This window comes from Myodes glareolus, chromosome 17, assembly GCF_982192425.1.
Source record: "Myodes glareolus chromosome 17, mMyoGla1.1, whole genome shotgun sequence".
Lineage (NCBI taxonomy): Eukaryota > Metazoa > Chordata > Mammalia > Rodentia > Cricetidae > Myodes > Myodes glareolus.
In genome coordinates, this window is record NC_142042.1 from 30,130,224 (window position 1) to 30,144,364 (window position 14,141).

At 39.2% G+C, this 14,141-nt stretch overlaps 1 protein-coding gene and 1 pseudogene across 1 annotated transcript in view; one reads left to right on the forward strand and one right to left on the reverse strand.

Annotated features, from left to right (window-relative positions):
- Fam241a (family with sequence similarity 241 member A) overlaps positions 1 to 13,733 on the forward strand; it is a 29,578-nt gene extending 15,845 nt beyond the window's left edge. The window contains exon 2 of the mRNA XM_085677728.2: positions 11,838 to 13,733. Coding sequence (XP_085533854.2) covers positions 11,838 to 12,083 — 246 coding nt within the window. The 3' untranslated portion in view covers positions 12,084 to 13,733. The remainder of the gene's footprint in view (positions 1 to 11,837) is intronic.
- Positions 4,967 to 5,962, reverse strand: LOC125414596 (mortality factor 4-like protein 2; annotated as a pseudogene).
- Positions 13,734 to 14,141: the final 408 nt, after the last annotated feature.

Sequence of the window (14,141 nt, forward strand, 5' to 3'; positions counted from 1 at the left end):
TCCTGAGGGTGGGGCTGCCCAACCTGTATCTGGTTTACCTTCTAGAGTCTTTTATTTCCCCTCCCATGGCTAAGGAACAGCATGAAAGAGTGAGTTCATTTTCACTACATTAACCATCATGGCTTTCTTATCTTTACTGGTACCTTTTCATTCCCCTTGTGGGTTTCACAAGCTCTTCCTTTACTTCTATCCTTGGGGCATGATCTGCCTTTCTATACTCTGACTCTACTTCACCAGCCCACAGAGAGACAGCTCCAACCTGCTATCTCACACATAAGCCCTTCATTCATTCATCATACACTTTTCTTTATCTACAGGGTAGACACCTGCAGATTCTTTAGTGCTGTAAATAATGAAACGCTATTAAAGCCATCTTCCTCACCTAGTCCAGTGACTGATAGCTTAGACACTTCTCTTAGTAAGAACTGCACAAGAAAGGGTCGACCAAGTCACTAGAGGCAACAGAAAGAGCGGTGCACAAGACAGAAAGCCTTGTTGCACAGGATGTAAGAGCAACTCCCAAGCCTCGCTGTATGAATAATATTTGTATAAGTTTTTGAAAAGTTGTCAGACTCATAAGTACTATTGGCTTTGTTGAAGTAAATCCCACTATAGGCCTTAGAAATTAATGGGAAAAGAATTTTAAAGAAACTTAATTGTAGCAACGGCCATTCATATTTTTGAATATTTCTTATAAACACTCTAGCATATTCTAAAACAAGAACGACAGAGCTTACTAACATCTGTCAAGCTGTACTTCCTTGGCCTGGGTACAAACTGGAAAACTCTATTCCAAACTCTAACAGAAGAGTATTTACAAGCCATAAGGTTTTAAAAATCCTTTTCAATAGATTAAGTTCAGACTGCCCAAACAGCGGCACTGTGCTCTGAGGGGCTAGCCCTCGTCTAGGCAATGTTTTGTCTATAGCTTCTAACTCTGCAATATCCTTACCTAGTTTTTCTCTAAAGGGAAGCATAACTTGCCTAATATGAATCTGTTTTAGTTCAACTCAAGATTTTTTAATCCTTTATATAAAGAATTTATCTATAGAAAAAAAGTCTATGTTATAGTACAAAATCAATGATTGTTGTTGGGTGTTTTTCCTTTGTGCTCCCACCACCCAGCTCCCTAGTAAGAGGCTTCTTCTTTTTTATGAATGCCTGGCCTTAGCTTGACTTATTTCTAGTCAGCTTTTCTTAAATTGTCCCATCTTTTGTCTCTGACCTTTTTTCTGTTCCTACTTCTGTATATCTTACTTTCACTCTTAGTCTGTGGCTGACTAGATGGCTGGGTGACTGGCCCCTTGCATCCTCCTCTCCTTCCTTTTCCTCCTCCTTGATCTCTCCTCCCAGGTTTCTACTTCTATTTAGTCTCTCTGTCTGACCTGCCTATCCTTTCTCCTGCCTTGCTATTGACCATTCAGCCCTTTATTAGATCAGTCAGATGTTTTAGACAAAGCATCACAACTTCACAGAGTTAAACAAAGGAATGCAACACATCTTTGCATCATTAAACAAATGTTCCACAGCATAAACAAGTGTACCACATCTTAAAATAATATTCTACAACACATGAGTGGGCCTGGAGAGATAGTTCAGTGGACAAAGCACTTGGTATGCAAGTGAATTTGGATCCTCAGAACCCACATTCTAAAAAACTGATAAGAAGTGTATGCTCCTGTTGGCTTAGCATTTCATAATAGAAGATGGGCAACTGAGACAGGGGAACGGCCTGAATATTGTGGACCAGTTAGCCTGGTATGTGCAACAGCGAACACCAAGAGACACTCTTTCTCAATCAAGGGTGGAGACTTGGAGGTGCCCTCCCGTATTCATGCCATGCACTCATGCACTCTTACACAAACACACACACACAGACATACAACAAAACACGCACATGTAAATAGGAAGGTGAGATTATAAATTGGATTTTAAACAGACATAGCAGTATGTTTAGGAAGGGGAATATAAGTAAAATATTTGGATCAAGTCGCATGAGAAATTGGATGACAGTTCTTGAGAAGTGACTGAAAGAATTTGGGAATGTGGGGAAAGTACTTGGAACCATGAGACATGTTCCTCTTATAACAAGGCAACCGAACACAATGTTTACCAGCAACACATAGCAGCCTAGCATGAGGAGTGGGGAGACTGAAGGTCCTTCAGGAGAAATGAGGAAGAGCAATGTCTATAAACTCATAATTGCTGTGATAAACTAAGGTTCTAAGTTGCAGGGAGAAAATACAAGCCAAAAGAACTAAATGGGTAAGCAATTCAGAGACTTTCAACATTCGTAACTCCTTAGTAGAGATTGCCATGCTCATCTTCCCCGTATATATAATGTTGTGTCCTATTGCTGCTTTGCATGTAAGTCTCCTTCCCAGAGGGTAACAAGGCATTTTTCAAATCAACCTTTTTTTTCTGAGAGGTGAGTGGGATATGGAATAGATTTGGATTAAGTGGAAGAAGGAGACTTCGGTGTAAAAGGCCTTAGAGAGTGACTCCCAATTTATTTTTCTCATTTTTCTTACATTTTTATCTCTCTTTAACTATAATGGATTTTTAAAAAATTATGATGTCTATAGGCAACGTCACCGTGATCATTGGAGCTCATTCTGCAGTTCTTAGCTCTGAGATATTCTTAAGTGTATTGCTACAAAGTCAAGAAGCATTTGGTGGGGAAGAGATGGTAGTTAGCTCTGGTTGTCTGAAATACGTTTCTTTCTTTACTGTATGTAGTTAGAAGACTGGAAAAATTATCAATCTCTGATGTTTCTAGTCTGTTGATTGTATCTTTTTTGGGCAGCCAGGATTGAATTTAGGGTACTTTGGTGAACTCTAATTGGTCTGTGAGACAGGTCTCATCAAGTTGCCCCAAAAGACCTTAGAACTTGAGATCCTCCTAACTCATCCTCCTGAGTAGCTGGGATTTCAGACCTGTGCAATCCCCCTGTTTCCATGCTTGGTCCTTGCACCAACTTCTCTTGCTTTTTTTTTGTTTTCATCTGACAGACAAGAATAGAATTAAAGTTAGAGAATGGTTTGGATTTTGTTTTGTTTTTTAAGAAAATTTTAAATCCTGACCAAATTGTAAGTATTATAGTTGAGTGCAATATGATAGCCAGCCTCATATAAGGCCATTTTAAATTATTATTTTTACTACATAAAATGGATGAAAATATGTGTAGCTCAAAACTGTCAGAAATTGATATATTAAGGCCATTAGAATATCAGTGCTGACATGGTTGATTTTATATTGGTAAGAAGGCATGTGCCGATTAGCACAGGGTCTTAGGAACATGGTCATTAGAGCCATGCTGCCAAATGCAGTGATGAAGTTACACATACCCTTCTCTTCAATTTCTTCCTACTTTGAATATCAATATGATTTAAACTTTGACCCATGAGCACTAGATACTTAACAAATTTTACTTTTATTAATGACTGTGTTTTACAATCAGTTTAAAACTTCATTTCAACATTATCTGTTATTTTTCAAGATTAACAACATATTCCATTTTTGAAATAAAGAGAAAACGAAATTAATCCTTGCAAGTAATTAAATATTGAAGTAAAGTGTTTTCTTGTTTGTCAGTAGATGACGAAAACTGTGTTCTTCAACTAAATAAAGGAGCAAGGCCACAGAGGATTTGATTGTCTCAAACAAGACTGCATGCTGGAGACGATCAAGTTGTTTTCTATGCTACAAATAAATTGACCAGCCCTGCAGAAGAGTGGATAGGGTAACAGGCTGTCTTTGACATGACAGTAGGCTCTCCGAGAAGCCTGCGGTACAATTCCACACCATCTGGCAAACTGAAATTTAAAGTCCTTTCAGTTAAGCCTTTTATTCTTTTCATTTTGATTTCTTTTTTGAACCATGGAATATAATAGAAGGCACTTAACCTCATTTTTAAAACAAAGTTAATATTTGAATATTTGTATTTCACCAGCTCCCTTCTAAATTATTTTTTATTCAAATTAAGCCAAAATGCAAAAGCATTTTATAAGTTTTAAAACATCACATTTCAACCTAAAATATACTTAATACTAACATCTTATACTAAGTTGCTATGCCTTTGAAGTTAAGGTATAGTCATTTACTTAATAAATTATTGACATCGGAGGATTTGTTGAATTGTTGTATTGGATCAACATATTTTTGAAACCAATAAAATGACAATTGCTGAATGTTAGTGCCTTGCTTTTACTTGTCTTAATGTGTATATTTTTGTCCTATAAGAATGGAAAGGAGATTGTCTTGACACAGAACATTCTTTGTTTAATTCTGACACCTAAATTTTTTAGTTTCTATGGAACTCTTTCATATATATGTTATTGATAGAAGATATTTTAGTTATACAAAATGGTTTTTTGCTTTGAAATTTACCAAGAAGTTTTATTTAAGATCTAGAATACAATTCCTAAAATGTCAACTTTTCCAAAAACTATGACTGCACAATAATGCATTGCCTCTATCATGTTAGAACGTGCATTGGACCCAAAAACCAGGAAGCAAGCCACCATCCTTCAACAATTTGAGCAAAGATAGAATGAATGCCTAAGGAACAACAAAAATGGATTTGCAGAGAATGGGTTGTTTACGTCAATCAAGAACCATTATTTAAAAAAAAATTAAATGGTTTTCAGCTGTATGCATTAAGTTGAACCTTTGGCACTAGGAACCAGGGCATCTTATCACGTAGGGCTAACATATTAGAAAATCGTGTAGTGGCTAAGGGATAGAACCATCAGCATTCAAGCAGTGTTGTCAACTCGGCAATAAAATGTTCTACTGAATTTCTTCTTTGTCTAATTACTGCATGACTGGTAGCAAATTTGAAATTAGGAAAGGAGCCAGGCACTCCTTTTGTTTTCTGTTTACAACAGAACAGGAAACAAACTGAAACATAAGCCCAGTTTTACACTGACAGTTTTGAAGAACATCAATTATACAATGAAAGGACTAAACAGAAGTGTTTACAGATACCAGACAATAGCGAGCGGTCAGTAGACCTTCACAGGGCTTTGCATGGTACTCAGCAGAAGCCACTTTGTAATTACTGGCAGTAAACAGGCAGAATCCTTTGCCTAGAACTTTAGGGAATCATGCAGATAGCCCAACGGTAATGCAAGGCTTTTCTCAAGGAGCGTGTAGGCCAACATTGCCCCAGTTCTCACAAATAATCTCAGTAGGTACAGTGCCCCATAGATCTGCGGCATTGGTGCATGGGGTGAACCAGAAGGATCTTAGCATATCGGGGCCTCTCAAACTTGTAGAGCAGCTGAGTGCCCGGCATCACAATGAAATGTTCTTCTTCCTCCCACAACTTTATTAACTGCAAATGCCTTATTATCAGCATTTCCCTGCGCTCTCTTACAATTGGCATACTCCTCAATAATGGCATCTACATTCTTTTTAGCAGGGAGCTGGAACAACCGCTTCTGCCTAGTAATCAAGTCCCAGTCCTCCACAGCCGTGGTTTTAATTCTTCAGGACTCTTCACTATCACTTCCATTTTTTTCTTAAATGCCTCCTCACTCTCCACAGAGGGGTCTGCCCTGCCCTTTTCTTCTGAGGGGGCTGGGGGAGACTTGGGCACTTCGCTGATACTACCACCATCTCTGTTGCCTGGAGTCTTCTGCTTGTTCTTCCTTGTCTTCCGCACAGAACCAGAAGAGATGGGTTCTCAGTAGAGCAAGCCACCCTCCCATCTTCCTGGGAGAGTGGATTCAAGATTCTTTGGCTGTGAACCAGCCAGCTTCTCTCCTGAGGCAGATCCCCTCAACTTACTTCTCTGTGTGTTGCTTCGAGTTGGCTTCTTAAAGTTCTCTTCTTCAGCAGATTGGTGTCCACGAGTTTGAGAAGCCTGCTTTCTGGAACTCATTCAACCCTGGTTTTATTCCAACAGACAGTGTTCCTTCTTTCCCTTCCAAGGACTCCTAGTAATTTCCCAGATGGAATCTTACAGACCTCCTAGGATGGTCTGGAAGGATGTGTTGGAATACAACTGGTATTCTGTAAACAGGAATGGTTCTGCCCCCAGGGTCAGATCTCGTGGTCCTTTCTGTGTAGCAAACTTAGATTTTCTGATGATGACTTGAAACGAGAATGCAGCTCTTCCCAGCAGTTGACGGTTGATCACTGCTGCTCCTCCAACCACCAGCTATACTAAAATGTTTTCACACACAACTTTGTATACGAAGTTTAATCTGTTAAACACAACTAAGGGAAAAGTAGGACTGTTTGGAGATTAGATTCCCACTAGCTTTCCTTGGCTTAATGAAAACTTAATCAATTACTAACTGAAGAGCATGGTAGGATCTACGGAGCAATAGAGGGAAATTGGCTGTTTAATAGTATATGTGAGAAATAATGAGAAGGAACAAAGAGGGCTTTGGAGGACTAAGAACTGTCTGACTAATAGATTCCCAAAAGTCAAACTTCCATGCCCTGAATTTGACAATCATATGATAATAAAAATTTAAAAAAAATACACTCAAGTTTGCTCAAGATTCCAGACTCATTTCAGAACAGTAATTTTTAACCACCTGAAATCCTCTGGTTTAGCCTTATAGAAACTGGCCTTCAGTTTGCCATCAAAAGTAATTAATACCTGCAAATAACCAGTATCAAGCTTTTGGATAAAGAACTCGTCAGAGTTCCCTTCCCTGCAGAGCAGTAGTTAACTGGTGAGATACTAACCACAGCGATAGTTTAAAGTCTGGAGTGGTTTTAAAGGGAGCTGGCAAGTGCAGAAACATTTACTGTGTCTTCCTTCATCAGAACAGTGTTTGTGGCATTTGAGCGACACCCCATGCAGTCATCACCCCTCGTGGTGCTGCATTAGACTCTCTATGTCCATCTCTGATCCAGAGCTAGAATTTCACCTGAAAGGTGGCTTCCCGTGTTTCTCACCCCTTCCCCTTCACTCTCAGCTCCCTTTATGGAACTCTTTTCCATGTAGGCATGACCAGTGGGAGCAGACCTCTTCAGCCAGCCTCCCCTGAGAGAGGAACTATAATTCATAAAGGGGGCAGACAAAAGAAACAAGCAGCTGTGATCCATTGCTTTACAACTGGACATGCTCACACACACCTTTAACCCCAGCACTCAGGAGGCAGAGGCTGGCATACCACAGCCTGGTCTACATAGTAAAATCCTGTCTCAAAAGGGAAAAAAATATTGCTTAAAAAATGGAGGAACCAAAGGACTGAATTCTCTTATGAGAATCCTGAAGTTGAAAACACAGTAATCCAAATGTAGGTCAATAGAGCTATTTAATCTCCAAATCTGCGGGGCAACTCCAGTATAGAAGTAATGGGATACTGAGCAGAAAGAAAGGATAGAGCATTTAAAATAAAACTCCTCAAACTTGATGAAAAAGTTTAAGATATGCATAGAACTCAGGCAAATCCAAGTAGCATAAACATGGGAAGATACACAGGCATGTACTGGTTAAAAGGTTGGAAGGTAGAAAACCCTAAAAGCAACAGGAGGAAAACAATTGATCACATACAAGAGAACTTATCAGAAACCGTCACTGTGGTAAGTAGAGGAAAGAGACTGGTGGCGAGCGAGCAGAGGCCGGTAGACCAGAAAGCCAGTGAAGCCGAAAACCAGTCCAGAGAAGCAACTGAATAAAGCTGAGGAAGCCCAGCAAGCTTTGAGCTGCCTTCTACTTCTTTACTCCTGTTAGTAAAGCTCAGTTCACAAACTTCACAAATGCTGTCCGAAAAAAGCATTTCTCTTTTGTTTGTGATGTGTCCCGGAATGTGTACTTGGAATAAATTTACCTTTCTTGTTATAACTTTCATGGGTGCATATTACTGAAAATAAATCCAATCTCAGTTTTTATTGAATTTATTTGTATCCTCTGAATATTTACAGTAATGGTTTATCTATATATTTGCATGCAGTATTTTTAAACCACCTTGTTTTTTGTTAGTAGGCTTATGGAACCTGACCTCTTTATGCTTGGTTTCTAAAATATGAGACTGATGTAATTATTTTAAAGATTCTTCTCAAAACTTCTATTTAAAGTCTTACCTTTAATTTGTTATGATTGAGAAGGATTTTGAGCGCTAGCAAAAAAGGCTCAGCTGGTAAACCTGTTTGCTGCACAAGCCCGGCAACATGCGTTCAGTTCCCAGAACCCATGAAAATGTGGAAGGAGAGGACCATCTACACAAAATCATCTTCTGGTCACCTCGTGTGTGCCGTGTATACCCACCCAAACATCACACGCTTGTGCATGCGCACACACACACACACACACACACACACACACACACACTTGCATGCATCAATAGTCAGAAATAACAGAAAACTTTTAAAGGAATTTTGAATAGGTTGGGTCACTCTTGTATTTGTGTGTGTGTCTTCAATCATGGACAAACAAGGGCTGTCAGGGCCTCGCTGAGAACACTCTCCGGTCGTCCTGTGTAACCCTAAAAGGAGTCGTCCCTTTGACAAACTTTCTTCGCTGGAGCCTCACACAAAGAAGAAAGTCTGGCAGAAACACAGATGATTAATGTCACAGCAGGGAAAGCTCCATCTGCGTCTCTGCTTCGGTTTACTGTGCGTGTGAAGTAGATTTTCCTACTGCAGCTATGCTAGGTGTATTTCTTCATTCTCGCCGTCCTTTTTTGACACTTTAGTGTGAATTCCAGTCACTGCTTTATAAGCTATGAAAATGTGCTAGTCTACAAATAGCATTACCTCATTTAAATTCTTACACGAGATGAAAATAGAAGTCCGAGCAGTTTTCCTGTTTGATAAACTTACTTTGAAACTGTTAAAAAGGATGTAAAGCAAGAATCACCCTGACACTCAGTGTGCTCTGCTAATGGGTTAAACAAAATGTTACCATGGCCATCTTTTTCCAGAGGTGAAATGTACAAACTGTTTCTGAAAACTGAGGTAGTCACCACTTCCTAGACACTAGCAGTGTATGGGGATGAGGGTGTGGACGCTCACAGACCTGACCACTGCTGAGTGTAAGTCAACTATAGATAAACATTGCTGGGGAAATCAGTAAACACAATAGGTGCTCAGTGTCGGCACTCCTACTAGATTGTTAATAACGCTACTGAGATTACAGTTACCCGGGAAGTAACAAACCTCTGAGAAGCATATAAGGACCCCAAAAGTTCTCTGTGGGTACAGAAAGCACAGCACTGAGGTCCACGAGACCTTGCTAACTTACCAACACTGCCCATTTCCTCTCCGTGTTTGCGGTATCATCTTTGGGTTATTAGAACCCCTATTCGGTTCACTGTAGGAATCTGATGTTTTCACATAACTGCGCTTATGAAAATACATTTGGGGAGCATTTCCCTAGTAACCTTTCTTAGTTGGCCACATTGAGCAGTGAGGGGGCAAAATTTAGTAATCATTAAATTTGGCTGATAGGTATGTAGTGGTCAATTGTACTTATTTTCTCTAATTTATATATATTTGAAGGATGTATTACATGCATTCCTACCTCGCCATCTCAGTCCACCAACTCCTGAAGGAGCCTCGCTGTTACTGCACCTGGCCTGCAGAGTTAGCTAATTCCCTGCAGGAGTTAAGTATTACAACACCTACCTCTTATCCTGAAAAAAGTCAGGTACATTCATAGACTTAATTCATCTTACAAAGATAGTAAACACATTTTATGTTTGGTCTGGATACTTTGTTCATATTAAAACCACAAAAATACTAAAAGTAAAATCTTAGAAACCTTCAAGTTTCTAAGTACAAAACCTGGAAGTACAATGAGTACATAGATAACAACTGATTACAAAGAAGGGTTTTTTAAGCACTTTAAAAAGAAACCAAAACCGCTATCAACATTATTAAACACTAGAGAAATCAAGATATGGACCCAGAACAATTGCAAACTAAATCAAAGATTCTTCAAATGCTGCTGTGGAGGGAAATAGCTTAATATCAGACAAAGACAAATCTGCATTAACGCAGTATAGTTATCATGTAGCACATAAAAGTATGAGAAACTAGCTGGGTGGTGGTGGCGCACGCCTTTAATCGCGGCACTCGGGAGGCAGAGGCAGGCGGACCTCTGTGAGTTCAAAGCCAGCCTGGTCTACAGGCGCTAGTGCCAGGACAGGCTCCAAAGCTACAGAGAAACCCTACCTTAAAAAAACAAAAAAGTAAGAGAAACTAATAAATTTAAAATTAATTGAAGCAAATTACTTCCTCTTTTCACCTGTGTAGTGTCCTTTTAGTCCTTCTGTTGGCAGAGCCTAACAGGAACCAGAAATGTTTGCAAAATTCTAAAGGACTGTTTTTATTGGTCATTTTTTTGTTTCTGTCATGAAATACCAAAGAGAGGTGAATTTGTACAGAAAACCTATTTTATTTAGCTAATGGTTTGGGATTCTAAAAATCTACCTTGGCTGCCTCACCTCAGGGTAGACTGCAATCTCAAGAGCAATGACTACATGGTAGGACGGGAATCCAAACACTGGCTGAAATAAGATTTAAGCCTTTCCTCACAATTCCCTTGAAAGAATTGATAATCGTTTTTTAGAACCCCCGTTTGGCATAACTGCCCACGAAGCCGCACTTAATGAAGCTTTCACCTCCTATCCTCGTACTAAAGACCAAGACCTCAACACATAAACCTTTGAGGAAACAAATATCAGAACCCCAGAAGTGGGCTGGAAACATTAAGAACTAGCATGATGTTCTGAATTGTTGTAAGATTGGGCAATAACAAAAAAATCGTACTTTTTGAAGATATTGTGGGTGTACATGGAGATTTCCCGGGCACTGACTTCTCAGTCGGTTTTCTGCCTTGTGTAAAAGTAATCCTATTTCAAAACTTTGTTTCCCCTGTTGAGATTAACAGGAAGCATTTACAGTCTCAGTAGTGTTTTGACAGGAAGCTGTGCAAGGGCCCCATGTAAGCCTGGGTAGCTGGCTGAGCCTTGCAATGAAAGATCACAACAGCACTGGCTGAGGCTACTCCAGCAGTAGGTGGGCATCCTCCGGACAGCTGAGCTTGAACGGTTAAAGTCTCAGTTTGCTGGAATGTCTTCACCAAGAGAAAAAGGCCAGGAGCCCTGCTTCATGAAACAGGAGATGTGCAGAAAGGTGGCTCTGCAAACAGGCTCTCAGAGAAGAGAAATAAAAGCATCATTCTTCATCTACATAGGCACCTTGGTGCAATTCCAACCACTAGAGCGTGAGTGGGACGAGTGACCTGTACCCTCATCTTACAAATCAATGGTCTAGTTGGGAATTTAGCAGTGCTAAGTCTACAAAAATCATTAAGTGCTTTCTTGGTTCTAGAAAGGTAGGATAGACAGTATGTCAATCCTAAGGAACAGTCTCATTGTCTGAACAAGTATTTTACTCTACCACACAAATTTATTATCTTATATTCTTAGAGATAAGGAGTCTAGATCAGCAAGAATGTGCTCTGAAATTTTCAGAGGTACTCAAAGATCTGTCCTTTTTCTCCTCCAGCCTCACAGACTGCCTACATTCACCACACATGGCTCCTCCTCCATCTACCAACAAGGAACACAGCATCTTATTATGCTTCGTTCTGACTCCCTACTATGAAGGTTCTTGTGGTTAGATCAGTCTACAGGGGAGTTTAGGATGGCCTCCTTCTCAGCATCAGGGTCTTGCTTGCACCTGGAGACTACCTCTGCTGTGTGAAGTTACATACTCATGAGTTGTGGGCATCTTCATAATAAGTATTTACGAAATGATTACCACAAGTATACGCCCAGTTATTTGGAGAAGATGTAAGGAGAGCATTATTATTAAAAGTATTTACATGTTTCTTATGTCCATCTCTTGGTTTGTCTTTTTTAAGGATGTTGAAGAGTCACAAAACCACCCTGGCGAACCCATTGGCGATGACTACAGAAAGATGGGAACACTTTTTGGTGAACTGAACAAAACCCTCCTCAACATGGGCTTCACAAGGATGTATTTTGGAGAACGAATTGTAGAACCAGTAGTGGTCATTTTCTTTTGGCTCATGCTATGGTTCCTTGGCCTACAAGCCCTTGGACTAGTTGCTGTTCTTTGCCTTGTCATTATTTATGTACAGCAGTAAAACACTGGACATTTGGTGGCCATGTATGTAATTGATAGAGCTACAGACTTGGGCTTTTTGAAAGCCAAAAGAGTTTGACATATTTCATATTGTGTACTGACTGTTTTGTAATTAAAGTTATAAATGAATTTCTTTAAAACGCAACTTTTTGTAAGTACAAGGATGAATATATATATTTTTGACTATATATTAGCTTATGCAAACTCTTTTTCACTCCTGTGATCTGTACCTACCTTTCGACACCTGCTTCCCCATGCCAAATCTGAACATCACCCACCAGTGATGGGGCAAATAGCATGGCATGGAGAAGCAGTGGAGCAATGCAGATCTTGTAAAGTTCCAGTGAAACATTTGGAAAGAAAGAGGAAATAAGAATAAGTTTTAATTGGAAAACTGTTCCACCCCCACCTCCACTGAAAAATCCCATTTGAGGGAGAGATTTGTCTTTCTGTCTTCTCTGCGTAGTCCAAAACAAAGTAAGTGATAACTGCCACACGCCACCGTGGAGCTATGAAAATGAACAATGCCAGCTGTTTCCTAAGACTGAAAATGCCATATTTATTATTGGTGGTGAAGCTTGGGGACTAAATGTAAGTTTTTAATGTGTTATACCTGGGCCTTCATTACGCTGTAACGTTAGAGATGATTCTGGTGCTCATTCCTTCCTGTGAGTTTTTAAGGCTGCATGCCTGGCAGTGCCTGTAATTTGTACCTAGCCAGTTGCATGTTTTTCCTAGAGACATTCTCAGTGCATTTGTTTCCAAAGTTTATAATTTTATAGTTCTTTTGTAACAATTATTCAAAAAGGTTTAAAACAATGCCTTTTTCTGTCATGGTATGGAGTTTTTCAAAAAAAGAATGACTTCTATCTTATAAAAGAAAAAAATCACATCATTTTTCTTTGATATCTGTATTGAAGAATACAAAAGTACAAAATAAATTTACATGCTTAAATTGAGAACTCACTCAGTAGCCACTTATAATATTCTAGGATTAAAGTCGATTGACTAGCCATATTTTTAATGTGTACTATGTGGTTTTATATTGAAATAAGCATTTCTTTAAATATACTTTGAAAATTAAAAATGACTGATATATTTGGTTTTGTTAAAGAACCTAAAATTTTTACACTTTCATCAAAGAGTCATCTAATTGAACAATGAAACTTAAATACAAAAATGGGGCGACGAAGTGTTTTTGCTTGGCAGGGCGTTAACTAAAGCAATAGGGTGCTTACTAGGCCACTTTGTAAAGCTCTTACTTATGCCATTTTGAACATTATTCTGTAAGAAATTTCAAAACAGAAAATTATGAAAACAGGAGGACTTAAATGTACTGTGCATCTGTGTGTTGTATATAAACACGGGCCTCTAAAATTTGGCTTTTGGAAAACAAAAAAAGTTTGTGCTGTCTCGTGTCTTTATTGTGTTTGTGATATTTTTGTAAATCACCTTTCCAGAGTTGAGTGTCAGGGCAGGGTGTTTGGAAAAAGGTCCCTTTGCATCCAGTAGGATTGCAAGGTTCTAACAGAGGCCGGGAGACTTTGCATCTGTGCACAAAATGCTAATGAGCGCTTTCTTCCCTGGCGCTACCAGGAAGGCTGATTTCCTTTCAGAATGCAAAATAAAAGACACAGTGGACACAACAGCAGCTCTGGTCCTACCGGTGCTTCTCTTAAGAATGCTTTAAAGGAAGCCCTAGTGTTTACATATAACACCCCTTGATGCTATGCATGTGCACACTTGTGTTAACGGGTGTATTTTATGAAAAATAGGGTGCACTTGCTGCTCTCACCTTCACATACATTATGGATTAATGTAGTATGCCATCAAAGTTTTTGCTTAGTATTGAAAAAAACCTTTACATAAAGTATTTTCTCTCCTTCAACACGTTAGAATATTGATTGTACTGTTATCCTTCAGTGAAACATCATTTCTTTGGTTCACAGTGTAAAAAAAAAAAAGTAGATTCAAAATGATTCACAGTTATCTCAGTTTTAAATGTAAATTATCGAAGTTACTTATAAACCAAGACATAACAGTTAAGTGCTAAGGTCAT